Source organism: Pholcus phalangioides, unplaced genomic scaffold (assembly GCF_987345545.1).
Source record: "Pholcus phalangioides strain wild (caught in Gottingen) unplaced genomic scaffold, Ppha-v1.0 ptg000016l_1, whole genome shotgun sequence".
In the NCBI taxonomy this organism is placed as follows: domain Eukaryota; kingdom Metazoa; phylum Arthropoda; class Arachnida; order Araneae; family Pholcidae; genus Pholcus; species Pholcus phalangioides.
The window spans coordinates 7,751,740-7,779,139 of NW_028301609.1; the positions used below are offsets into that span (position 1 = coordinate 7,751,740).

The 27,400-nt window shown below is 36.8% G+C and overlaps 1 protein-coding gene across 6 annotated transcripts in view; it reads right to left on the minus strand.

The window, feature by feature from the left end:
• Positions 1-27,400, minus strand: part of LOC149074979 (uncharacterized) — a 37,401-nt gene that overhangs the window by 7,554 nt on the left and 2,447 nt on the right. Inside the window, exons 1-3 of one of the 6 annotated variants that reach the window (XM_089245942.1) lie at positions 26,153-27,094; positions 23,353-23,456; positions 6,535-8,230 (exon numbers count right to left, since the gene is read on the minus strand). In XM_089245942.1, coding sequence (XP_089102068.1) covers positions 6,677-8,116 — 1,440 coding nt within the window. In that variant the 5' untranslated portion in view covers positions 8,117-8,230; positions 23,353-23,456; positions 26,153-27,094 and the 3' untranslated portion in view covers positions 6,535-6,676. Of the gene's footprint in view, positions 1-6,534; positions 8,231-16,903; positions 17,846-19,528; positions 21,565-23,352; positions 23,457-26,152; positions 27,095-27,400 lie in introns of those variants that run through there. The other 5 variants (XM_089245940.1, XM_089245941.1, XR_016194318.1 and 2 more) reach the window with 5 other exon arrangements.

Below are 27,400 nucleotides of genomic sequence, written 5' to 3' on the forward strand. Positions count from 1 at the left end.
GCCAGTCCTCAACAGTCCAATGTCGGTGTTGTCGGGCCCAGGCGAGGCGTAAAGCTTTGTGTCGTGCAGTCATCAAGGGTACACGAGTGGGCCTTCGGCTCCGAAAGCCCATATCGATGAATGGTTCGCACGCTGACACTTGTTGATGGCCCAGCATTGAAATCTGCAGCAATTTGCGGAAGGGTTGCACGTCTGTCACGTTTAATGATTCTCGTCAGTCGTCGTTGGTCCCGTTCTTGCATGATCTTTTTCCGGCCGCAGCGATGTCGTAGATTCAATTTTTTACCGGATTCCCGATATTCACGGTACACTCGTGAAATGGTCGTACGTGAAAATCCAAATTTCATCGCTACCTCGAAGATGCTATGTCCCATCTCTCGTGCGACGACTATAACACCACGTTCAAACTCACTTAAATCTCGATAAGCTTCCATTGTAGCAGCAGTAACCGATCTAACAACTATGCCAGACACTTTTTGTGTTATATAGGCGTTGCCGACCGCAGCGCCGTACTCTGATTGGTTCCATATCTCTTTATTTGCATAAGCATGCCTGTACTAGTTTTTTTGGCTCTTCAGTTTATATATATGTAACAGAAAATAATTTCAGTCCTTTGACGTTCCGTTTCATACAAGTTTTACTAATAGAATTAAGCTACTGCTCCCTTCCCCTCCCAGCTTTCTTCATCACATCATAAATAACTGTTCTGTGTACGTGTGTGTATGTATTCAAATATATTTTCCCTTTCCTTGTACTTTCTTTTGAATACTGTAAAATTTTTAATTTAAAATTATAAACTTTAACTTGTATAGTTTTATCTTAATGACTGGAGACAAACAAATTATGTTATGTTTTACTGGAGGGGGGGGGGGGCCTAGCCCCTACTGCATTTGGTAGAGAACCCCGGTTTTCTCTTCACAACATATCTTGTTTATTCCGTCCCACTTCATCAGACTGCTATGAAAAGTGACATGTGAAAGCACCAGCTTACTGACAGATTTTACAATAATAAAGTAACAAAAAAACAAATGTGATTCATCAAGTAAGCCCAGAAAACTTCCCCTATGGGAGTCCCCAGCCTGTTGGACCACGAAAAATTTTCATTGTATTCATTTTACCAACAAATAAATTCCAGAGCCGATAATATCCATCCAGGACCTCCGAAATCAGCCAACTTTTCCATGGGGGGGGGGGGGCAAGACCTTGAAGCTTGTCGGACATCACCACTGTGAGGGTCTTGAAAAATTTTCATCTGTATTCAATTTACCAACGAATAAAATCCAGGGCCCCCAATCACTTACCCGGAATTCGCAGATTTTTATGGGCCCCAGAGACAGGATACATCTTGGACTTCCGCTATTGCGAATTTTTCATTGTTAAAGCAGCAAGAAAACAATGAGATCCATCAAGGCCCCATCCATAAAAATGAAACCTTTTAACTTCCTCATAAAGGTATATGCGCTATGTCCGCCCTAGGTATCCCGACTCTGTGTGGTGAGAGCACTGGTGATATATTATACATACCTCTCGGTATGGTCCCCCACAAGGGCAGGGCTGACAGGGGCCAATTTTGATTTTTTTACACTATAAATTAACCACAGAGGGGGCCCCGCCAACTATCCCAGCCTAGGAACCCTGCTGCAGGATCTGGGGGTCATACCTCTCGGTACATACCCATCCGATGGGTCAAACGGTTCCCGATATATTCAAGAGTTAAATTAAAACTTGACCCAAAAACGTAACCGATTTCCGTCGCATAGAAACGGGCCTTTTTCGAGTTTGTGATTTTATAGAGTAGATATGTTTCTAATCGGAAATCAGAAGACGGGAGGGGAAGAACGTTTAAAAATTTTTATTTTATGGCACACCGTATCTTCACGCTCAAAACTGCTGCGGAGTGATTCCTAAACACATTTTGAGCATTTTTTAAAGCAGAACTATTTCTCCACGACGACCGGTTGAGATAAAATCCGAATTAGGACTTACAGGAAACTGTATATTTGTAATCATACGGGTAAGTACTGTGAGTTCACCCCCCCCCCCCCCATGAAATTAATTTCTTGTGCCCTAGCTTTGTGTTGCAAGAGGTCGTGGTTAAGAGGGGGGGGGGCAACCAGGAAAAAATATATATATGGTCCAAGGGGGTGGGGCTAGAAAACGGTTGGAAAAAACACTGGTGTATATCACTTTTATAATAGGGAAAAGATAAGCGGTTATCACCGAATACAATAACAAAAGTACGAGGAAATGAAGAAATGGATCGCAAAAAAAAAGAATATTCATGATTCATCATGATCACACCGCTACCGGGACACGCTTGAGACACGCGTTTTAGGCAACCTTGGCAATTTGCCTTCTGCCGTGACGTTTGACGTTAAATACAATACGGCGAGTTAACAATAAATAAAATAAAAACGAACGCAATATTCTCTTCACGTGAAGGCGAGATTAAATGTCGTAATTCTCTGTTCTGGTTTTTTTCCTGGATTTTTAATATGGTGGCTATTATCTACCGAGAGACAGACGCGTCCGTAAATCGTAGGTAAATATTTCCTTTGAGCGCCGCCTGTCGTCGATGCGAAGTTTTCTTTTATTTCGTTAATTCTACGCTAGATGAAGCAATAATACAATTGCTTAGTGTAAACAAGTCTTGTGAAAATTTTGCAATCTCCTTTCGCGTGTGTGGTAGTTCTTTTTTACTTCCACGAACCCCGTCGAAATAATAACGCTGTAGCGCGAAATTTCGCAGCAAAGTTTTCGAGAAATGAAGAGGAACCAGTGCAAAAGTGACGTTAAAGAGACGGATTTCTCGCTGACCACAGTGGACGTGCATCGTAATATGGACAAAGCCGTGGAGGACAGCCTAGAACGGCCGCACGGCAACGATGCCAGCGTACTGGGAGGCAAGAACAACGGCTCCCAAGTCAAAAACGGATCTCTGGGCAAGGAAGGCATGGCCACGGGCATCGTACTGAATCCTCTGGAGTTTTTCCGTGCTCCGTGGAATTTCAAGTGGACCCCTCAGAACAGATTCGACTCGAAGGATAACGAAATGACTTTCAGCAATGGTATCCATAAGAAGCCCCCACTCGAAGGCGGTTTGACCACGGGTCGTATCGACAAGGACGGGGCAGACTTAAAACCTATCGGGAAGATGACTCTAGCCAGGAGAATCGCCTTCGTCTTCTCGTTTGCGCCAGTCATAATGTTCGTGTTGCTCATTACCGTCTTGATGCCGTGCAATAATACTCCGCAGGACGTGCCGTGTTGTCAGAACAACGCATCAGTGATCGACGATGCTGTCGTAAACGGAACATTTCTGGCCTAATGGACTTGTGGTGGTGGGAAGCATGTGTTGATTGGAAAAGGAAGGATCAGAGAAAGTTGCCTCTGACCCTATACGTGTAATGATTTTAACAAGTAAGGATCCGAAAAAACTATTTTTAATTACGCGTAATTATTCGACATTATTTGTACTTTTTCTTCGAAATTATAACTTTTAAGAACTTGCCTCGAAGATTTCTTGACTACCGTTGAATGATGCCCTTTATTTACGGTCTTCTTGGTGCAGGCTGAATTATTTATATATATATACAGGGTGTCCTGTAAGTGCTGGCACGGCCTTTATCTCATCAACCCTCCGTCGTAGAGGTAAGTACGATTCCAATTTAGAAAATGTTCAGTAGGGGCTTCAAAAATTATCCTGTACTAGTTTTGAGAGTGAAAAAAGTGTGTAACAAAATAAAAAAAAAAACCTAAATTTTTATACGGTCCCCCCTGTGGTCTAACTTCCAATTAGAAAGTTGTTGCCCTGTCTCTCCTGATGCTTGCAAAAAAAATTCCATGTTTCTAAGTTCACTGAGATATTCGAAAAAAGGGAGGAAAGTTGGGAAAAAAAAGATCTCTAAATTCGGAAAAATCATTTTAGCCGCATTTAATGCTGTTCTTTTCCAAATTTCCTCAGTTTTTCGAATTCCTAGAAACATTATTTTTGGCTTCAGGACAACAACTTTCTAATTGGAAGTTAGAGCACAGAGGGACCGTATAAAAATTTAGTTTTATTTTAATTTTACATACTGCATTTTCACTCTCAAAACTAGTACAGGGTAATTTTTGAAGCCAGTTGAACATTTTCTACATTGGAGTCGTACCTCTACGACGGACGGTTGATGAGATAAAGGCCATGCTAGCACTTACAGTACATCCTGTATATACAGTCACAAAGTATTTTTCCAATAAATAAATGTCTTGCAATTCGAACCAATAAAGTAACTCTGTACATTAAACATTGAAGGACCGGACACATCCCCTTCACATCTCGGAGAGGTATTGAAGCGTTCCCGAAGGATGGGGTGTATCCCGAAATTTTATTAAAAACAAAGTAACATAACCACCACAGACGAAGGCAACAGAAAAAATATATATGTGCATCACCACACGGAAAATCGTCAATTTAAAATAATATAAAAGATAAAATATAAACAAACTACGCCAACGGGCGATCAAAACTATAAATGTGATGAAGGTCCAAGATTGCCCTTATCGGACGCGGGACCCGACGTGAGAATAATTTCGGAGAGCTCCTTAGCTCCGATTTTATATATTTTGTGACGGAGGAGAACTGGCTATCCAAAGATTCATGCATTATCACAGAATATACAGGAATGCTGAAAAATATCCATCACCAACGAAAATTCAGAATTAATGAAGGAGAAAAAAAAAATCCAAGAACTGATTAACATTCAGAATTAATGACCGAAAAAAAAGAATTGATCAAAATTTAGAACTAATCAGAAGAATGATTCCAGAATTGATTGAAATTCAGAAATGAGAGAAATGCAGTGAAACCCCTCTGAACGGACACCCCTAAGATGCTGCCACCCCTTTTATTACGGCCCAATAATTATTGTATAATAAAGCTGTGCTTTCAATCCCCTGATTAACGGTCACCCATCTCTTTCACCGATGAATTTTTTTGTCCCACCGGGTGTCCGCAAAAGAGGGGTTTTAATGTACTTCCACAATTGATGAAAATTCCAGATCAAATCGGTTGAATCAGTTTTACACTATAAATTTACAATTGTGAGGGGGCTCCGCTCTAGGATGTTGGGGCTACGATCACCATGCATAAAAGCAATCGTGCAATTTGGTCAGGAATTGAAAGAGCAGTCAAAAATGGGATGAAAGATATCTGTATTTCAGGGACGGTAGATCTGGTCTCCATGGGTGTCCATTATTGAGAGGTTTCCATGTCAGTGGCGTATTTACGGAGAAATGCTAAGCGGGCTATAGCTCAGTGACAAATTTAATGAATTGGTGATCAAGAAAATTAAATTATAACGTGAGAAGGGTGACAGCCATAAATCCACATCTGTTCTCTATGCATGGAGATACTATCTACCACCGCACAACAATAACATACGTGATTTCTTATCAAAAACTAATATGGAAAAGTGTTTTCAGTTTTTTTGATTTGACTAGTAATTAATGAATTATAACGCTTTCTAACTGATTACGTCACTTCATAATCCTGCCATATTCACCGAACGTACATCAAACGAAGAACTTGGCGTGTTTGAAGCTGATATAAAATCTCTCAGCCCTAAGAAAAATCGTAAAAGCATACTAGTTTTTTTCCCCTTCTCGCACTTTTCACATTTTTACGCGATCGTTGTACCTAAAAATAAAAATGTTGTTCAATGTCTGTTGTCCATTAGATTTGTCTCGTTTAAATGAAGAACGTACCACTAACAATTTTGAGATTACATTTTTTCCATCCCAGGCCCATACCATCTTGTATCACTAAGATATCGATATTCAGATCCTTTTGATTGCCATAACCATAATTATTATGGTAAGCTATGGCTAATTATAAGTGCCATAGCACTTTAATTGATAGCCCCTTTATAAGCTTTTCATAATTATCACAAAAAAATACACCAACGTGGAGGTGAAAAAGAATCATTGGGATCGATATATGGAGGACTGGCTAAAGCCCGAATTTCGGACATTGGGTCAACTGGGCTGGCCACTTCGCCCTTTGGAAGTTAAATATATATCTGGTTCCCTGCAGGGGTGAACGAAGGATCGACCTTGTGAGAGAGACGCACAAACAATTTCTTCCGGAGAAATTCGAGTTACCAACCTTCGAAACGCACTTAAATTAATAGATATTGATTAAAGTAGCATATAATTTGCTCTCGAAATTTTTAATTAAATCCCATTTTCATGAAACCACCTCGTCTGTACTTGAGACACTACCCTCCTTGGGCTGTGTCCCGGTGGACCCATGCGTTTAAATTATAAAGGGGCACTGCCCCTATGTCCTTGCATACGCCTCTGGTCCTCCGACTATGAGGCGTATGCAAGAAGGACAGAGGCAGTGCCGTCCGAAACACTGTGATGCTTCGGAGCTACAACGCAATCCATGTTCATCACGGCTAATGGAAGAACAAGAAAAATCGGACTGGATCTTCCCATTCACCACTGCGTAATATCTATCGTTAAGGGAAAATAACTTGATTTAACTAAATATCAGAAGAAATATAATAAGTTTTATTGAAATGGATTCACTTCGCTACAATATCATGTTCCAAAATAAGAAAAATTCAAATTATATCTACGATCTTTAAAAGTCTATTTTTCAATTGGTTACAACTTGATACAGATCTTTGAACTAGGTTGTTTTGGCTTCGGAATCCGAACACCACCTCAGAAAGTTTTCAACAGCTCTCTTGTTCATTGAAGAGAGCAACCGACTATCTCTAGGATGTTTAAGATAATTCATAAGTAGTCTTTTGCACAGAGAAATGTCTGTTTCTGCAGGTAGCATTTCTCTAAGAAACTGGTCGATGCTAAACAAATTACTGATGGCATAATGAATAAAATGTTTACCCTTGACGCCGGACAAAACCAATTCTTTCCTTACCTCGCCTGATGCACAGCTCATAATTAACTTTAAACTATCCAAATCATCAACATAAAGTAAGCGATCAAACACAACCGGACCTATACACGAATCAGACATTGCATCTTCCACGAAGCGTATTTTCAAGCTTAACGGACTAGCACACCACACTTCCCTAAATAATTCACTTGCCCTGCTACCTCCTTCGATACTTAAAACAAAATTGCTCATAAATTCAATGTATACAGCTTCTTCAATGAACGGGAACATCACATCAATCGTTTCCAAGAGGTATTTCTGCCACGGCCAAACAAAAAGTAGAGATTCCAGGATCTCTTCGCCATATTTTTGGAATGCTAGCCGTTGTTGTCCACAATCATTCATTTGACCCAGCAGAAAATACAATATACTTAAAAACCCATACTGTTCTCGGGCGAACGTGTGATCCCATGACTCTATATTTTTGATCAGATGATCGATCCAAACCACCATATTTGTGCTCTTTTCCTGTTCTGTTAGTTTCTGCCAGAAATATTTCGCTGCAAGCTCATTAGCGGTCCAAACTGACAAATCGAACATGTTCTTAAACACACTGTGGCCGTGGCGATAGATGTTGGATTCATCATTATTTTTTATAATTCCTATCAATCTCGACAATTCGCCATTACAAAAGCAAATCCAATACATCACAAGGTGATATTCGTACTTGTGTTCCATGCATAACGAATAATTATAGTTACTGTTAACATCTTTCACGTATTCTGGCATCCTGCTCCACGCATCTACAACAAGATCTTCTAGGCACGCTTTCGAAATCGCTGTAAACATGCTTTGATCTTCCCTGTGACTATTGAAAATAGATCTGATCGTATTTTGCGCATGTACTGTGCCTTCATTCGTCCAGCAAATGTGACCCAATGTACGCAAACCCAGGTCGAAGTTCTCTGTAGCCAGCCAACCTAACAAGTGCTGGCCGATAGGTGTTACGTAGTGTGTGATCTCTCGCTTCAACTGATGCGGTAATGGTAAGGCAAACAACCCATCCAAAACTTTACTTTGGATGATCGCTTGGGAATGAACTGCACGGTTAAAATCGATGCCTTCGTGAGAACATTGGCGCTCCCATAGTTTTGAGGCGATTTTCATCATCACAGTGGATTCCAAAGACATTATAGAAATGTAACGAACAAAATGTCCACCTTTATCCATTTCACATCAAAATCTGTTTCTTTTGCCAAAAGAGATAATTGGAAAACTTCAAGAATGTATATTGTACGTCACACCCGTTCTTCACTTCAGTTCGCCCATAACTGCAAGACTTGGCTATAAAAATAAACAAATACATAATTATAATTAACCGTTTACGAGGGAGAAGTTTAGTAACAATTTATTAATTAATGATTTAATTTCAAGGTGCAACAGCTTTTTTAGTGGTTTAAAATAGTTCTTCTTTAGTGACAGACGGTGCGCATGATTATTCTCCCAATCTAACTCTTTAACTTAGATGGTGCTTTTCAAGAATGGGCTACTATGAAGGTCGATTAACTGAAATTTATTAACGAATATAAATATTAAAAAACTATTAGACACTAAATATAGTTTTGCAGCATAACTCAAACATAAGCTTAAAACGGATAAAGAAGGTCCTGCGCTGGAACACAGCAGCGACCAGTTTATATAAAAAGTCTTGGCGACACGAGTGGCGGCGGAACTCCGCCTTATAACTCCCCCGCCAGACTCATACTTGGTTTGGTTGACTTAATCGCACTTTCCGATCATATCTGGTGACATGATTGGGTCACATCATCACTGGCATTCGAAGATTCATTAGGAAGTTTCTCTTGTGATAGCAGAAATGCCGGTTTCAACCTGTCGATATTGACCACCTTTTCTTCGTTGTTCACTTTCACAACTTCCTAAGTCCTTGGTCAACTTCCGTATGACGCGGAACGGACCTTCATAGGGGCACTGAAGAGACTTCTTGAAAGGACCACGGCGGATGAAGACGAGAGTGCAGTTTGGCAAGCTCACTTCGGGACGTAGATCTTCGGACAGAATTCATTGGCTTCAGACAGCTCATGATCCTCTGCAGTTGAGCAATGAAGTCGGGAGAATTTGACAATGACTGGTCGTCGTGGAGCTGACCAGGAAAGCGAAGTGATGAACAATATGTCAGCTGGGCCGTTGAGGCATCGAAGTCACTCCTATATGTGGATCTCAACCCCAGAAAGACCAGTGGAAGAACTTCATACCAGTCCGAATCGAGGCTTTCTAGGACACTTGTTTCAGCATGAGACACATCAAGGCTTGTTTGGGTGGCCTATGGAAGCCCTTATCTTCATCATGGCGTTGCACTGAAGAGTGCATGCAGCCGTTATTGCCAACTGGACTCCCACCAATCTGGAAAGAGACCAGATGCAAATTTTCTACCTCTATCTGAGGCGTACCAAATCATGCAACCCACCCATGTACAAAAGCTCTGGCGATATTTTTGGCCATCATACGTATCAGATAATGGCACTACCTCAGGCAATCTGGTGAATCTATTATCATTGTTAGACGGTAACAAAAACCATGGTGCGCAGGGAGTGGCCCTATGAAAGTCTATATGAACGTGGGAAAAGAGTTCATCGGGGACTAAAAAATTCGCAAATAATTCACAAGGGAAAAAACTAAAATGAACAAAAATAATGAATCCTGAAATGAAAAAAATTAGTAAAAATAAAATCGTGAATGAACCAATTGGTGCCTTTTCTTCATACACTAGTCGAGATCTGACAAATGATTTGCACCAGTTGACACGGAAAATCTATATATACATCTATATATATAAAATTGATTTTCTGTCTGTCTGTGTGTATGTTCTCTATACAAATCTACAATTTTCGATCGATCGTCGCCAAATTTTGCATATATACCAAATGGGACCCGACTTGAACAATAGGCTACTTTAAAATTTCGTCAGCCCAGGGCAAATGCCCCAAATGGGCAAAAAACTGTCCGGCAACAATGGTTTTTGGGCCTCAACAATCACTTTTACTTTGGTTACCGTGGTTCCCTAGCAATGCGTTTCAGACGTGTATATGCCTTTATAATGGTTTGCCACATTTTCAATATACTCTCAGTAATGAGGCTTTTTGAATAGACGTCATAATCATCATCAGCATCGCTTTGAGAGTCAGGAAAAGGGTGATCCTCATAGAAATGAGTGCTAAAATTGTCGATTTTACTGTAGAAATGCGGAAATTAGTGGGATTTTCCGCCCCATCAATAATTTTAAAAATTGTATTGAATTCTCGATTTTTGAAATATTCAGTTCGCATACGAAGCAAAGGAGATTAAATATGAAGTAATTAGCCAAACCTATACTTTTGAGTTGGATATTCGAGCAATATCATTGATTTCATTTATATCTTCTCAAGTATGAAAATTAATGTCTCCATATTGTCTCTTTTGATATTTATTTGCATAAATTCATGTGGGTTAGGATATTTCAAAATTAGTTATGAGCCCGTGAAAAGTGCATCGAAAAAATTCCACAGCTTTAACTAAGGATTTTTGGAAGCTGGAACAGACAGATGGATAACTTGAAGTTGGGGGGGGGGGGATCGAAATACCTAGCGCCCCTTAAAAAAAGAAAAATATATATTCATTTCTACCTTTCTGTGTAAATCTATATTTGTTTATTTCATCAATCGCGCAGGTCGCCATATTGGTTAACTTGAACACGGTTTGTATGTCCCTCAAGAAAAATAGAGGGAGATATCACGTGATCCAAAAAAGCCTCATTGAAGAAAACCCGGGCAGCGCCGGGTATTATAGCTAGTGCATATATATATATAAAATTGATTTTATGTGTGTGTGTGTTTTCTTTATACAAATCTACAATTTTAGATCGATTGGCGCCAAATTTTGTATATATACCAAATGGGACCCGACTTGAACGACAGGCTACTTTAAAATTTCGTCAAAGCAAATGCCCCAAATAGGCAAAAACTGTCGGGCAACAATGGTTTTTGGGCCTCAACAATCACTTTCGGAACATTTACTTTGGTTACCGTGGTTCCCTAGCAATGCGTTTCAGACGTGTATATGCTTTTACAATGGTTTGTCACTTCTTAATCCTGTTACTACATATATATAATACTTTATGCCTTTGCAATGGTTTGCCACTTTTTCAATCCTTCCAGTAATGAGGCTTTTCGAATAGACGTCACAATCATCACTTTGAGGGTCAGGCAAAGGATGATCCCCATAGAAATCAGTGTTAAAATTGCCGATTTTACTGTAGAAATGCGGAAATTTGGTGGGGTTTTCTGTCACATCAATAATTTTAAAAATTGTATTGAATTCTCGATTTTTGAAATATTGAGTTCGCTTAGAGATATACAAAGCGCAGGAGATTAAATATGAAGTAATTAGCCGGACCTACTTTTGAGTTGGATATTCATACAATATAACATTGATTTCAACATTTTATTTATATCTTCTCAAGATTGAAAACTAATGTCTCTATTGTCTTTTAATATTCAACTACATAAATTCATGTGGGCTAGAATATTTCAAAATTAATTTTGGGCCCGTAAAATGTACATCGAACAAATTCTACAGCTTTAACTAAGCATTTTTGGAAGTTGAAATAGGCAGACGGATAACTTGAAGTTAAGGGAGGGGATCGAAATACTTAGCGCTCCTTAAAAAGGGAAAAATATATATATTCATTTCTACGTTTCCTTAAATCTAGATTTGTTTATTTCATGAGTCGCGCAGGAAGTTGCCATATTTCGTTAACGTGGACACAGTTTGTATGTCCCTCAAAGAAAGAGGGAGATACCACGTGATCCAAAAAGCCTCATTGATTAAAAACCCGGGCAGCGCCGGGTATTATAGCTAGTGTATATATATAAATATAAAATTGATTTTATGTGTGTGTGTTTTCTTTATACAAATCTACAATTTTAGAACGATCATCGCCAAACTTTTCATATACACGAAACAGGACCCGACTTGAACGGCAGGTTACTTTAAAAGTTTGTCAGCGCTGGGCAAAAAACTGTTGGGCAACAATGGTTCCAGAGCCTCACCAATTTTTAGAACATCTACTTTGGTTCTCTAACAATGTATTTCAGACATTGTTATTGTTCCATATGCCTTTATAAGGGTTTAACACTTCTTTAATGCTGCCAGTATATGTATGATAACATATTCCTTTAAAATGATTTGTCAACCCCCTCCACCCGGTAATTGAAGACAACCCGGGCAGCGTCGGGTATTATAGTACTGTATAATATTGAACATGAAAAAACAGATGCACACAGATTCTCATTACGTTTGATTTCAATGGAATATAATATTACACGATATCAAGGGAAAAAAAATTCAATTCTTTTTTCATGCTTTCTCATAGCGCTCACCTTAGAAAGGAAGGTTTTTTTTTTTTTCATATTTCCCTTAACCTCTTGATGATCACTTACGAAATATTACGTCGAAACGTCAGTGACATAAATTTAAACCAGTTCTCAGTGTTTCCTTTTCTCAACATCGCCAAGCTTTATTGTAACCCTATGAACCGAAGTTGTTTTTTCTTCCCCATTCTTTCTATACTCCTGTTAATTACCCCCCCCCCCCACACATATAATCTTTCTACTAAATACATGTTAGACAGAAAGAGAACACATAAGGTGAGGGTGAAAGATTAAAAAAATTCTATTGGATGCTCTCTTCTCTCTCCTCTATGCTTTGTTTTTCTTTTTAAATTTTTATTCTTTTCCCTTCTTCCCTATTCTAACTTACAGTTAAAACAAGGTTACCAGATTCATTGCCAATACGTCATTGATGTATTGGAGATTATTTGACTCAAATAAAGAAGACCCAAATTTGTTGCCAATTAGCCTGCACGTTAAACATAAAATTTTTTTTAACCTGGTTACAATTCTTTTATGATTGCATGTAAATCATTATTGATACATATTATCATGGTTGGCGAGTTTTTGCCATAAGTGGTAAAACCGTCCTGGTAAAAAGAAGTTTTTTGCCAAGAGGAAAAAAATTTATTTCTGCCCTATTTATGCATGTGAGGTATTATTGTGCATTCATTTATTTTTTTACATGCAAATAAGATAGTTTTGAACACAAACTTCACTATAAGAATTAATAAATTTTTGAGTTAGTGAGTTTTTACCATTGCTGGAAAAATTGCCCTGGCAACAATGTTTTTTTTTTGTAAACACCAATTAAAAATATTAATTAAAATAAATTTAAAAAAACCAAATTTAAACATAATTTCAGAAAAAAATTAATACAAAAACTGTTTGAAATACACAAACTTCAAGAATTATATTAACAAGGATATATATGATTATTAAGTTTTATCAATCAAAGAATAAGCATAAATTATGTTTTACAAAAGTTCTTAAAACATCTAATACCCTACTGTTCACACAATTGTGTTTGCAATGAAAGTAGCAAATTTTGTTGAAGTAAACAAATTCTTTCTAAAATAGACAGCACAGTAATACCCAGAAGTTGTGAGATTGGCAACAACCATGTAAGTCAGGGTACAGTTCTCCATAGTTCTGGTATATGGATGTTAGTTAATTGTGATCAAATATTAGAAGGAACATAAACCTGTAAGAAGCACTGTATGTAAACCAAACACACAACATAACACGTCTTTTTCATTTTTATTATGACTATAATGCCATAATAGTACTCTTCTATGGAGCTCCATAAATTTAACATGTGTTGTGAATGCAGTCCAGTCTGGTAAAAAAAAGACTGAATTAAAATCTGTATGTGCACTCTGAAATCTGCGCAAATGAAAGATGTTTTGGATGCTTTGATAAGACCTCGATCAATCGAAAGAAATGATCTGCTCATGCTCCCACATTTATGTCTTGTATCATTAAAAAAATATACACAAAAGAACAATTCTTTTGCGTTGTTATAACAATATACAATAATTGTATATTGTTATAACAATTAACAATATACAATAATTGTATATTGTTATAAGGACCCGGATTGTCTCGGAAGACAGGTAGTCATTGTATTTATAGGAGAAATATTGGACAGTAATTAAAAAAAAAAACATTAGGGACCTTACCTACAGGTCATTGTAATGGAATGATAGCTATAATATATGGGAGTCATTATATCAAGCATTGACTGTTTCTTAGCTGTATTTATTTGTAAATGTATTTTCTACCAGATAACTTCACGACACAGCAGTATAAACTTGATTGTTGTAAAAATTTCAGGTCCCAGTTACATATAATACACATTGAGTCAAATGTTTTATTTCATTAAACCATTTTTGCAATTCCTATCAGGTTTGCATAGCTGCCAACTTTCGAAAATAAAAATTTGGGAGATTTTCGCGCAAACCCGTATTTTATGCTAAAACCACTCCAATAAATACAATAGGGATTTTTCCAAATAAAATAGGGATTTTCAAAACATAAAAGTTGAAGCATAAAGAATAAAATCCCTACTCAAAAACTGAAGTCAAATTAAAGTACGGATTTTACACACATGGAAGTTAAACCCTTGGGAATAAAATTTCTAAGCGAAAAACAAGTGAAATTGGAGGCCAAAACTTCAATGATGTAAAAATAAATATTGTGTTCAATCAGAAACGCTGTGAATAAACATTCTGCACGAATGACCCCAAAATCATCGGAAGATAAAGGAAAAAAGCGTCAATTTTTGAAGAACACTGACTTTTTGTGACACTTGCTTGATGTTTTTTTTTTTCATTTCACGAGTGATGATTGTGCATGTCTTTCCATGACCGATGTTTATGTTCGTTGTACAAAAAGGAAAAGTCTGTCCTCTTCTGGAACGTTTGTGAAAGGAAATTCATCAGAATAAGTATCTTTAAAACTGATTAAATATGTTTTTGTTCATCAGTATTCATGTTCTGTTATATCGCACGTACGTAACTTCAACAAAAGAAATTTTGACCATATGCGCGTCACTATAATCTTCAATTATTATCCAGGACTATTAGCTGCTAAGCTATTTCCCTGCACGATAAGACAAACAACTTTCTTGTTACCATCAGAGAGAGGGTTTGTAAAACTTTCTTAAAAAAGGGAATTTCCCCATTTACGACGTATGACATGATTTCGAAAGGGGAAAAAAAAAAAAGGTTTCATACCCCACAAGAAAATCCTTAGGGATTGTTTTCATAAGCGGGGATTTCTGTAATGAAGTAGGGAATTTTTAGGGACAATTAGGGATTTTTGTGATTTTCGTAAAAATTCGGGAGATTTAAGAACTTTTCGGGAGGTCGAGCGATGAAGCTAAAATTCGGGAGACTTGGCAGCTATGGGTTTGGAAGTGATTTTGATTCACAAGCTGTGAAACTGGTCTCCAGTCCCTCATGGTTAGGATATTTTTCCGACCACAGTTTTGGTGTAGTGTTTCAGGGCCATGTATGTTACACCACTTCTTGTAGACAAGTTGAACAGTCTGCTGCAAAACATCAACAAATCCGGCAACTTCACTTACGTATGGCCATGGCCGAACACAATTGCCCCATTGTGCCACTCTCACATCCTTACATTTACCCATCTTGGCCAAAAATTCTCGCTTCAAAAAAAATTTATAAAAATATATCACTCAACATTACTGCCTTATGATTACATACAGGGTGATCAGCAAATAAGCCCTTATTTCAAATTTAAATATCTCTACAATAAAGATCAATAGAATTATGCGGTAAACGGTACGTTTATTAGCAAAACTGTAAGAATGTTGTACAGAAATTTCGAAAATTTAGTTTTTTTTAAATTTTTTAAAATTTAAAAAAAAAAACAAAACTGGAGATTTTGGGGTTCCGAAAATCCTCATTTGTGTGAAGAGAAACCACTGCATTCGCCTAAAGTTACTGCATGGGCTGCGGTATGCGCCAGAGGCATTATCGGCCCCTTCTTCGTGTGAGAAACGATTACTACTGAACGTTATGTTACAATTTTGAAACAATTTGTCAGCACACATGGCGCATACCGCAGCCCATGCAGTAACTTTAGGCGAATGCAGTGGTTTCTCTTCACACAAATGAGGATTTTCGGAACCCCAAAATCTCCAGTTTTGTTTTTTTAAATTTAAAAAAATTTAAAAATAAAAACTAAATTTTTAAAATTTCTGTACAACATCCTTACAGTTTTGCTAATAAACGTACCGTTTACCGCATAATTCTATTGATCTTTGTTGTAGAGATATTTAATTTTGAAATAAGGGCTTATTCGTGATCACCCTGTAGAAGCAGTGTAATGACACACAGAGCAGCGAAATTGTTTTTTGACTCAATGAAGTTCCATATAGCTCCTGATACGTTCCTTAAGTTCTTGCAGAAACTACAATCACTCGCTTGGAACAACAGTTTATATCGCCATTGAGTTCATTGTTTTCTTCAGTTACCTTCCCATATGAAATGATGGTCTGTTACTTTCTGGCAAAAAAAAAAAAAAGAAGATTCCCCACTTCACAAATATCTTCCATTGGGTCTCTTTTAAGTTTGAAAAAAAGACAGACCATTGTTTAGCTCAAACCCTTCAATTGAAATATTCCCAGTCTAACCGAATGTTCCACTTAATCGGATATTGTGTGCTGGAACCTGCAACCTTCCTGATGAATTCAAAGATTTCTACACCCAAATTATTGCAGACAACAACAGAACTTATTAATAGTTTTCTTATACTAAATTGTAATTTTGCCATTACAATTTAGTATAAAAAAAAAATGTTATTAACAATTACTGATCACAATATTGACCAATTTGGATTCATGACAAAATGTCAAGCTTTCTCTTACCAAGCCAGCCAACGTCACATAAATATGTGTTGCATTTTAGCATCTTGTCTTCATAATTCCCTTATAGCCTATTTTTCTATGACACCTAGCAAATTTGAGGTCATATACAATAGGCTAATGACCAAAATTGACCCTTCTTTGTCAGTACATTTTTTATTTTAGGATATGCTATTGCATACAGCCCATCATTTATGTGGATTCCAAAAAGTTAAAAAAAAGATTCCATATGTATTGCATCATGTTTTTATTGTACAAGCAGACATTTTTTTGAATCAAATGTTATCCATCTGTTACATTCCTACAAGGAATGTAAACTGTTTTTCAAACTTATGATGCAAAAATTGTATCAGCATGAAAAACTGCTTTAAAAAGATCAGAAAGCTCAAAAAAAGTTCAAACATGTCTGTCATAAAACAATGAGAAATTTAGTCCTGACACACAATTGTGCATGTCAGAGTTTCAAGCTTCATAAGTAAAGAAATAACTTAAATCTCTAAACTTTTTTCAGCTAGAATTCTACAGGATGTATCTCTATTCAGATACATTTTTTCCTAAAATTTTATTACTAAATTTTATGTATTACATCACAATTTCTCCCAGAGGCACCTTCTTCTAGAAGCCATCTTGAAAAAAACAGCAAGTTGAACTTTAAATGCTGCCCTCTGATAAAAGGCTTGAAATTCACACTTATATGCTTCTACTCAAAAAACTCTCAATCCTATGAGTTGGGGCTTAACTCTTTGAGGCAGGGTATGAAAGAATCATGATTTTTCAGGTTTAAATCAATTTTTTTTAAATAATTTTAATAATTAAAACAAATTTTGTTAATCACTAAGAAAATGAACAGTTTTTCATGTAATCTCCCAAATGTAATACACCATTAATGAATAAATAAACAAACTACAAGCAAAAAATATTAACACCGAAAATCTGTGTTTATGTAACATGAAAGGATGTTGAGCTTGAATTAACTTCATGGATTAACATTTTTCTCGTAGAGTGCTTTTATTCATGAGGGCTTTCCCCCTAAAAGTAAATGCCTGGAAGCAAATTGGTATCACATATGGTGCAGGTTTCTTGATCCATTCAATGTACAACCAAAGGATCATTCAGCATCAACTTAAATGAAAAACATTACATTAACAAGATTGTTTTTGCACAATTGATGGATGCGTTTATTATGATGTGTTTTCAACTTGCATATGTTACTTAATAATTGACACACCTTTATTCTTTCACAAATTCAAGTCTTGCTAAAAAAAAACAAGCAAACTCAGACTTTTCACTCTTTGTATTAAAGCTTCATGTTTAACGGTATTTATGTTTCAGTACAACATCTATTATTTTAAATCAGCAATGGAGCACAGAGAATTCCAGACTTTATACAAAAACTCTAGTGCCCAATTGTAATGCATTGCATATAGTTGATGATGTTATATCTAAGTTTAGCTTCCTACATATTTCTGCAATTTCCCCCCCCCCCTCCCCCGCCATGCATGCATAAAATTTACAAATACAACAACTACATTTCTGCACTGTATCTAGGAATTAGGTTCAAGTGTCTGTGTTAAAACGACTTTCTATATTTATTTTATTACATTTCAATAACATGCATAACACATACATTTAATAACCCTGCTAGGTTGTTTTTACTTCATTATCCTTGGAGTTAAATAAAGAAAAAATGAAATTCTCAAATTTAGTGATTTAAATCTGTGGGCACTGTTCCGAGATTAAAAAATCTACAGTGAAAAAAAGCAACTCCCTTAACACAGGGTCTGAAAGGAGTATAGAGACTGGAAAAGATTACTTTGACAGCGTTGTAGCCAGGGTTGAGTTTTTGATGTCAAAAATTGTCGAAAACCGTCAAAAACCTAAATGAATGCCTTTTATAATGTTTTGAACACAATAGGTGTACAACATGATGAAAAACTTACTTTTTGGCATACCAGAATGTTTTATTTTTAAACATTAATTTATTACAATTAAAACAAAATGTTAATTATAATGTGCAATTTTGAATTCTTCAACATAAGAGCCTAGAACATATAAAATATAATTTTATGGTTTATTTATCTAACCTACTCATTACTTTCAATGTTTGTTCAATTGCTAATTGATTGTTCAATTTGCTAAGTGTAATAGAGCTGCTTTCTGACCCCAGAAACTAACTTGGTATTAAAACTATCAAAATCTTAGATAGCGAGAGACACAGAGCTTTAAAAAATATTTTCAACCAAAGCAGAGCTGACAAGACTTGATACCCAAAGCATTTGTTTTGAACGTTTGAATACAGCTTCAATTGGAAAACCATTGCATTATAAATTCTAGTAAATATGCCATATCATAGTGCAAAAGTAAGAATAACTAAGTTTGACTTACAAGCTAACATTGCCAAATTAAATGACATTTTAGTCCTACAATTTAGTATTTTGATCGCTAGATATATTTCAATGTTATGCACAACAAGAGTATCGTTTTAAATATCAGTGGTTATCTAGATAATTTATTAACAGAAATCGACATACATACATATATGATGTAATAAACCTTTTTTTAAACTCTTGCACACATATATAAGCATTTGAAGAAATTTTGGAAGGTCAAGAATCATTTCAAGAATGTCAAATCATTCCATAGTTTTCCCTTTCGTGTTTATGCTATGCTTTATTCAAATTGTATATTTTATAAGAAAAAAAAAAAAAATATATATATATATATAAATTATTTCGCACAATATATATATATATATATATATATATATATATATATATATATATATATATATTGTGCGAAATAATTTTGTAGAGAGTAGAGAATTATTTTAGAATCATATTAAATATTCATTTTTTGTATAACATAGTCACTTTAAACATTACATGCAATTAATGTGTGCATTTCCAATGGGAATTTTAATATCAAAAAGCAATATTTGAGGTTTTTGACGTGACAAATTAAACAGTCAAAACTGTGATGTGTCAAAAACCTGCCAACCCTGGTTGTAGCTATGAGTAAAGAATTTTAACAATAAATCAAATGTACACGCACAAAGAAAACATCTTTAAACCATCTTCTTTAAAATAATTATAGAAAATTACGAGAGTTTCTTATTCAGAGATTCACTGTTTGGGTTCGAGCACTATTTTGTTCATGAAACTGTGCAGCTCAGATTCAGAATCAAAACACCATCTAAAAAAGGCTTCAGTATCTTCTCTCTTGAATTCTGTAAGAAAACACTGATAAAAAGGGTCTTCAAACAGATTTATGATAAGCTTTTTACAGTAACAAACGTCATGTTCTGAGTCCACTGTTTCTTTGAGAAAATTATCTGCAAGATCTAAGTTACTCATAGCAAAGCTGATGAAAATTTTACTTGGAACACAAGCGAAAATGAAATCGTTCTTCTCTTTCTCTGTTGCATAACACATAACTTGCTTCAACGTAACTAAATCACCAATTTTGAGTAAGTTGAGAAACACACCACTGCCTCGTCGTTTAGATATTACCATACTTCTCACAAAGCCTATTTTCAAGTCCACGGGACTAGCACACCACACTTCCTTGAATAAATTCTCTTCTCCAGTATCTGTTATAGTTTCACCAACCAAATTATACATGAGATCAACATAGATAGCTTCTTCCAAGAACGGGAACATCACTTGTATAGTTTCTAGAAGGTGCTGATGCCACGGCCAATCAAAGAGTAACGATTTCAAAATAACTTTACTATGTTTTTTGAATACTTCTCTCTGCTGTTCATAGTCATTCATTTGACTTAACAGGAAATACAGAATATCCGAGATCCCATTACGTTTTTGATAAACATCATGATAATCTAATGCTCTGTGTTCAGTCAATTCATCTATCCAATCCATCAGATTTGCATTCTTTTCTTCTTCCGTCAATTTCTGCCAGAAATATGTGGCAGCAAGACTATTACTAATTTGGATAGACAAATCGAACATGTTCTTGTATACACTTTGGTCGTGATTATATATATTATACCGATCAGTAGTTTGAACGATCCCTATTAGTCTCGACAATTTGTCATTACAGAAACAAAGCCAGTACATAACGAGATGGTAATTGTACTTCAGCTCACAACACGCCCTACGATTGTGAATGCTATCAATATTTTTCATGTATTCTGGTATTCCTTCCCATACTTTTAGAATACGTTCTTCCAAACATGCATTTGAAATAGATATAAACACATCTTCATCTTCACCATGTTGGCTGAAAATAGATTCCAAGGTCTCCTGTACATTAATTGTACCTTCATTGGTCCAACAAACATAATCAAATGAAATGTAGCCTAAATTGAAGCATTCCTGATCCAGCCAATCTAACAATTGTCTGCCGATAGGCAGTATGTATGGCACAATTTCTAGTTTCAACTCCGTTGGCAATGGTAAACGAAAAAGCTCCTCTATTACTGGTTTCCTGAGAACTTTAAAACACGAAAAATCAAAGGTTCCAAGTCTGTATTTCTTTTTGTGACCGGTGCTGTATATGATTGCATCTTCAAACAAGCCCATAGAATGCTGAACCTTCCAAAGTTTTATGGCGATATTTATCTTCGCTGTAGTTTTCAGAGATTGCAAAGAAAGATAATCAATGAAATCTTCACCTCTATCCATTTTGAAAGGGGAAAAAAATGAGTTCAATAATAAACCGAATTAGCAATTTAGTGTTACCGGTTCATTTTTTTTCAAACCCCACTTCAATAAGAATCAAAATACTGAACCAGCATTTTACACCATAACACCTTTTTTCAATAATCACTTTTCGCTTCAAATTTCCTTCATGATGCATGTTACTAAATTGGAAGAGATTTCCTGGAAATGAAAATTAATTAGTGGTAGTTAACGTAGAATAATGAAGCAATTTGTAGAGACAGTGAAAACATTTTTTGCAGTCCGGGGCAAATATTATTTTACTGTTCCCCCACAACTTCAAAATTCAATAATTTTGTAATAGTGTTCTTTGTTCCCACGTTCGACTGCCACCTCCTAATATCATACCAAACTGGAGAAACTCTTACTTAGTTTATACTCAAACCAGGCATGAAACAAATATTTGTTTGGTATTTGATCATTTTTGTTGCACCACAGTCATTTTCTGCACAAGAGGGCTAATTAGACCGGGACCTACAATTTATTGCCAATTCCGAACAGGAGGCTTGTTTTTTATACTCATCGAGAGGTTGGTGCGCTAACCCCTCGATGGGGACTCCTTGCGGTAGCAATTTTTTTGCTGCGGTCAAGTCGCCGTCTTTTGTTGTACCCTTGTGTCAGGAAAGTTTTCTGACAAGGACGAACCAGGTATCAAACTCGCGACACCTCTAAACATCCTTTGGTACTTTAGGTGAGCATCTTATCGACTGGGCTACCGCACCCAGGTATTTGAAACAATATCATTCATAACTGAAATGATTTTCAAGAAAAACTGATATTCGAAAAACAGGAGAATCAGTGTAACTATGAAAAATGTTAATATTGTGCCTCATTGCTTGTTTAGGCAAATGCCTAAACCATATATGCTCAACCAGTGGCTGGCCCATGGAGTTATTTGATGCGGCCCCTGACCCCAAAACCTAGATTTGTAAAAATTAACTACTCGACACATAAACAGATCACTTTTGTGATCTGCTGTGCAGTTCCACATCATTTGAGTGACCTGTGGCATAATTCCAGATTACTTAACTGTCCCATAGCGCATTTAAAATTCACTTAGTGACCCACAGCAGTTTCAGATCACTCAAGCAGACTATGCCATATTGACAGATCACTTTTAAGTGACCCCATGACACTGTTCCAGATCACTTAATTAAGTGGTTACTATTGCCACCTGGGGCTGTCATTGTTGCAGTTAAGGGAGGCTACAATGTCTTCACTCAGCGCTTCATGACAATAATGCATATCAAAGGAAATGAAGGTAGTATCTCTGGTGTATCGGTTAGTGCACTTGCCCTTTATGCAAGAGGACACTGGTTTGATTCGGAGGAGTCAAAAAATTTGTTTTCATCAAAGAAACGTTTCGACATAACACCCAGAAAATCCTATCTCTCAAGAAAGCTCATCAAGTATGTCTGTTTTTTCAGTCATGGAAGGAAGCAATCGCCTTAACCCTCCAGCCTCAGGCAGGTTCTGAATATTTCTGTACAAAATTGTCTTGGGGAGTGGGGGGGGGGGGAACACATGAAATGGGATATTCACATTGCCTGCAGGTAGAAGGGTTAAGCGATAGAAGAGCTATCCAATAACCACTGGATGTGACCGCATCCATTGAGTCAATGGACAAGGGCCGTAACTAGAATTTTTGCAGTCCAGAGCAAACATCATTTTACCGCTCCCCCACAACTTTAAAATTCAATAATTTTGTAATCGTGTTCTTTGTTCCCACCTAAAACTGCCACCTCCTAAATTTTGCCGCTTGGGGCAGTTGCCCTCGCCACCCTCTAGTTACGGCCCTGCAATGGACTATCATATTAAACAAAGTTCTAAGCATCTGAGCTGACTGAATCCGTTCTTCTCAGCTGATTGAGGTCCTGAACTACACTTATCTAAAAACCACAACACAAAGAAAGAAAATGTACACATTACACAAACAAAATGTAGTCTTACTTCTCTCAATATGACTAAATAGTACATTTCATCAACAGTGGAACTAATAATTTGAAGCTAACAGCGCTGCTTGCGGTATCTCTTCTCGAGATTCAAACACAGACCTGTAAAGCATATAAAAAAGTCAAGTTAATAACTGGACTCTTTTGAAATGATTGTGATTTTGAGATGTATGAGAGCTGAATAAATAAAAATCAAGAAGATAAATGCAATAGTGATACTGTACAATATTTTTGGCAGAGTTCATTTTGTTTGCCAGAGGAATGTGTGCAGTGCAGAGTGAAAATACTCTTCAAATTTCAAGTACGTGTATTTCTTTAACATAGTATTTTTGTTTTTCGTTTAAAAAAAACCCCTATTTTACAAAATTATCCATTAAAACTTTGTAGAGTAGCCTTCAAAAATCTTCTTTTGGATAACACTGGCGAGGTGTAAAATGATTTTATATGTACAAGGGGTGATCAAATGAAAAGGTACGAAACGACACGGTGGGTACAAATGTAGACTTTATTCAAAATATACACCAGAGGCCTGAGCACAACGATCCCACTGATGAACAAGCCGCAGGATTCCTTGTTCCCAGAATTCCTGTGGCCGTGACGAGACCCAGTCCTTCACAGCGTCCTTGAGTACGTCGTCCGAGTTGAAGCTCTTCCCTTTCAGGTGTTTCTTCAGTGGACCAAACACATGGAAATCGCAGGGCGACATGTCCGGACTGTAGGGCGGATGGTCTAACGGCTCCCACTTGGCCAGTTCCATGTGTGTGACTTTGGAGACGTGTGGACGCGCGTTATCATGGAACAGAACCACACCCTTCGTGAGCAGCCCCAGTCTTTTGTTCTTGATGAACCTGCGTAGGCGTCGGAGTGTCTCACAGTACACATCGGAGTTAATGGCTTTTCTGTGCTTGAGGAATTCCACAAGTAGCGTACCTTGAACGTCGAAAAAGACGGTGAGCAACACCTTGCCTGCTGACGGCATGGCTTTGAACTTTTTAGGGGGAGGTGACGACGCATGCTTCCACTGCATGCTGTCCCGCTTTGTCTCTGGCTCGTAGTGATGGCACCAGGTCTCACACATGGAACTGGCCAAGTTCAAGTGTGAGCCGTTGGACCATCCGCCCTACAGTCCGGACATGTCGCCCTGCGATTTCCACGTGTTTAGTCCACTGAAGAAACACCTGAAAGGGAAGCGCTTCAACTCGGACGACGTACTCAAGGACGCTGTGAAGGACTGGGTCTCGTCACGGCCACAGGAATTCTGGGAACAAGGAATCCTGAGGCTTGTTCATCAGTGGGATCGTTGTGCTCAGGCCTCTGGTGTATATTTTGAATAAAGTCTACATTTGTATCCACCGTGTCGTTTCGTACCTTTTCATTTGATCACCCCTTATCATAGCTGCCAACTTTTGAAAATGAAAATTCAGGAGATTTTCGCGCAAACCCGTATTTTATGCTAAAACTACTCCCTAATAAATACAATAGGGATTTTTCCAAATAAAATAGGGATTTTCCAAACATAAAAGTTAAAGCATAGGGAATAAAATCGCTACTGAAGTCAAATTAAAATAGGGATTTTACACACATGAAAGTTAAACCCTTGGGAATAAAATTCCTACGCAAAAAACAAGTGAAATTGGAGGCCAAAACTTCAATGATGTAAAAATAAATATTCTGTTCAATCAGAAACGCTGTGAACAAACATTCTGCGCGAATGACCCCAAAATCATCGGAAGATGAAGGAAAAAAGCGCCAATTTTTGAAGAACACTGACTTTTTGTCACACTTGCTTGATGTTTTTTTTTTAATTTCACGAGTGATAATGGTAGTCTTTCCATGCCCGATGTTTATGTCCGTAACACAACTTGTACAAAAAGGAAAAGTCTGCCCTCTTCTGGAACGTTTGATGAAAGGAAATTCATCGGAATAAGTATCTTTAAAATTGATTAAATATGTTTTTGCTTATCAGTATTCATGCTTTGTTATATCGCACGTACGTAACTTCAACAAAAGAAATTTTGACCATATGACCGTCACTAGAATCTTCGATTATTATCCAGGACTATTGGCTGCTAAGCCATTTCCCTGCACGATAAGACGAACAACTTTCTTGTTACCATCAGAGGGTTTGTAAAACTTCCGTAAAAAGGGAATTTCCCCATTTACGACGTGTGACATCATTTCGAAAGGAAAAAAAAAAGAGGCTTCATGTCCCACAAGAAATTCCTTAGGGATTTTTTTAATGAAGTAGGGACTTTTTAGGGACAATGAGGTATTTTTGTGATTTTTGTAAAAATTCGGGAGATTTAAGAACTTTTTGGGAGGTCGAGCGATGAAGCTAAAATTCGGGAGATTCCCGAAAAATTTGGGAGACTTGGCAGCTATGCCTTATAAATTTTTTTTTAAAATCACAATTAACCCTTAACTGGCATTGTGAAAATTCTGTGTGCAACTGGCGTCGTGGGATCATTTTGACCCCAGCAAGTATTAATGCATTTAAAAAAAATCAACAAAAAGTCTTCATAAAAGCAATGGTTTTTTTTATATGCCTTCATTTATACGTCAATTAGTTCACTAAATAATTTCTCAAATTTCTACGCAATTTTTATGATTAAAAACTGAACAGATATGATTGAAATATACTCAGAAAATAAAATTTACAAATTAATATTTACTATATTTCCACAAGCACCAAAATTGGTCTTCCAAGTTAGAAACACAGTACTTGCGAACAACACCATGAAATAATGATCACATAGAAATTACGTACAGTTCACTAACAACACTATCCTCATGCTCACCTTGAATATCTGATGTTCCACCATTAATTTGAATCCTCCATTATTGAGAAAATTGACACTCTTCCGAAACGTGATTTCTATCTCAACACTATGGCTGTCAGACAAAAAAAATGTCTTGCGCAAATGGTGAGGTGGGGTCACTATGATCTCATGGAAACTTTGACGAATGAAATAATGGAAAGAAAAAAATAGAATAACCTCATAAATTTGTCAAAAACATGTTAACAACCAGCTTGAAATGTAATGATAGCAGGATGTACCTGATGCATTTCTTTCTCAAGGAAGTGACATGTTCATCAATTGCATGGGGGTCAGAATGACTTCCACCATGCCGGTTAAGTGTTAAGACTTGGCTTGTGAATACACATCTTGACATTTCAGAAATGTGCTACTAAAACATCAAGATGGTCATAAAACAATTTTGCTGATATTTGAGTCTCCCAATGACCGCCAAAAATCACTGAATGCGAATAAAATTTGAGATTTAGGTGTTTCAGAGTACGAGCTTGAGAATGGGAAGAGAAACAAAAAGCTAGCTCTCATGGTTATGATCACTGCAACAAAATTTCAAAAAATTTAAACAGCAATGCTCACCTTTTGCATTGATTGAAAAACCTTTGCCCCTATGGAGGGCAACATCTTCTAACAGTGAACAACAAAAAGAAAAAAAGATGACAACTGACAAGAGGAAGGAAAGAATAATTGCTGGCAGGAAAAAAACAATTGTAACAGAAGAAAATGGTAGACCATCACGAACCAGGAAGAGATGTACCAACAGGTTAGAAAAGAAAAGTCGTCAAAAGATCATACTATAACTGTTCCAAAGATAATTATCTCAATTATAACCATGGGCAGAGATACGAGCATCAATGTCGAAGCTGACTCATCTAATGTATCTGCATAAAGGTAGGCCCAGGTCCATCACCGGCTTTGAAAAATACACTAGAAATTGTACACATATATATAGTCAAATCCCATTTTAACAAATACCATTATAGCAAAATTCTCATTGCATAATGAACACTTTCCTAATACAAATACAAATACAAATACAACACCACAACAGGCAAAATGCCCAACGAGGTGGCTGATAAAAAGATGCCCATAAAAATATGGTTGTCATATGTTTCAAAAATACAGCAACCCAATTAAAAATGCAATTAACACAAATTACAAACAATATATACACATGATAAAATATTATACAATGCCCATAAAGAATACTTATGGTTGTCTTATTCTAAGAAT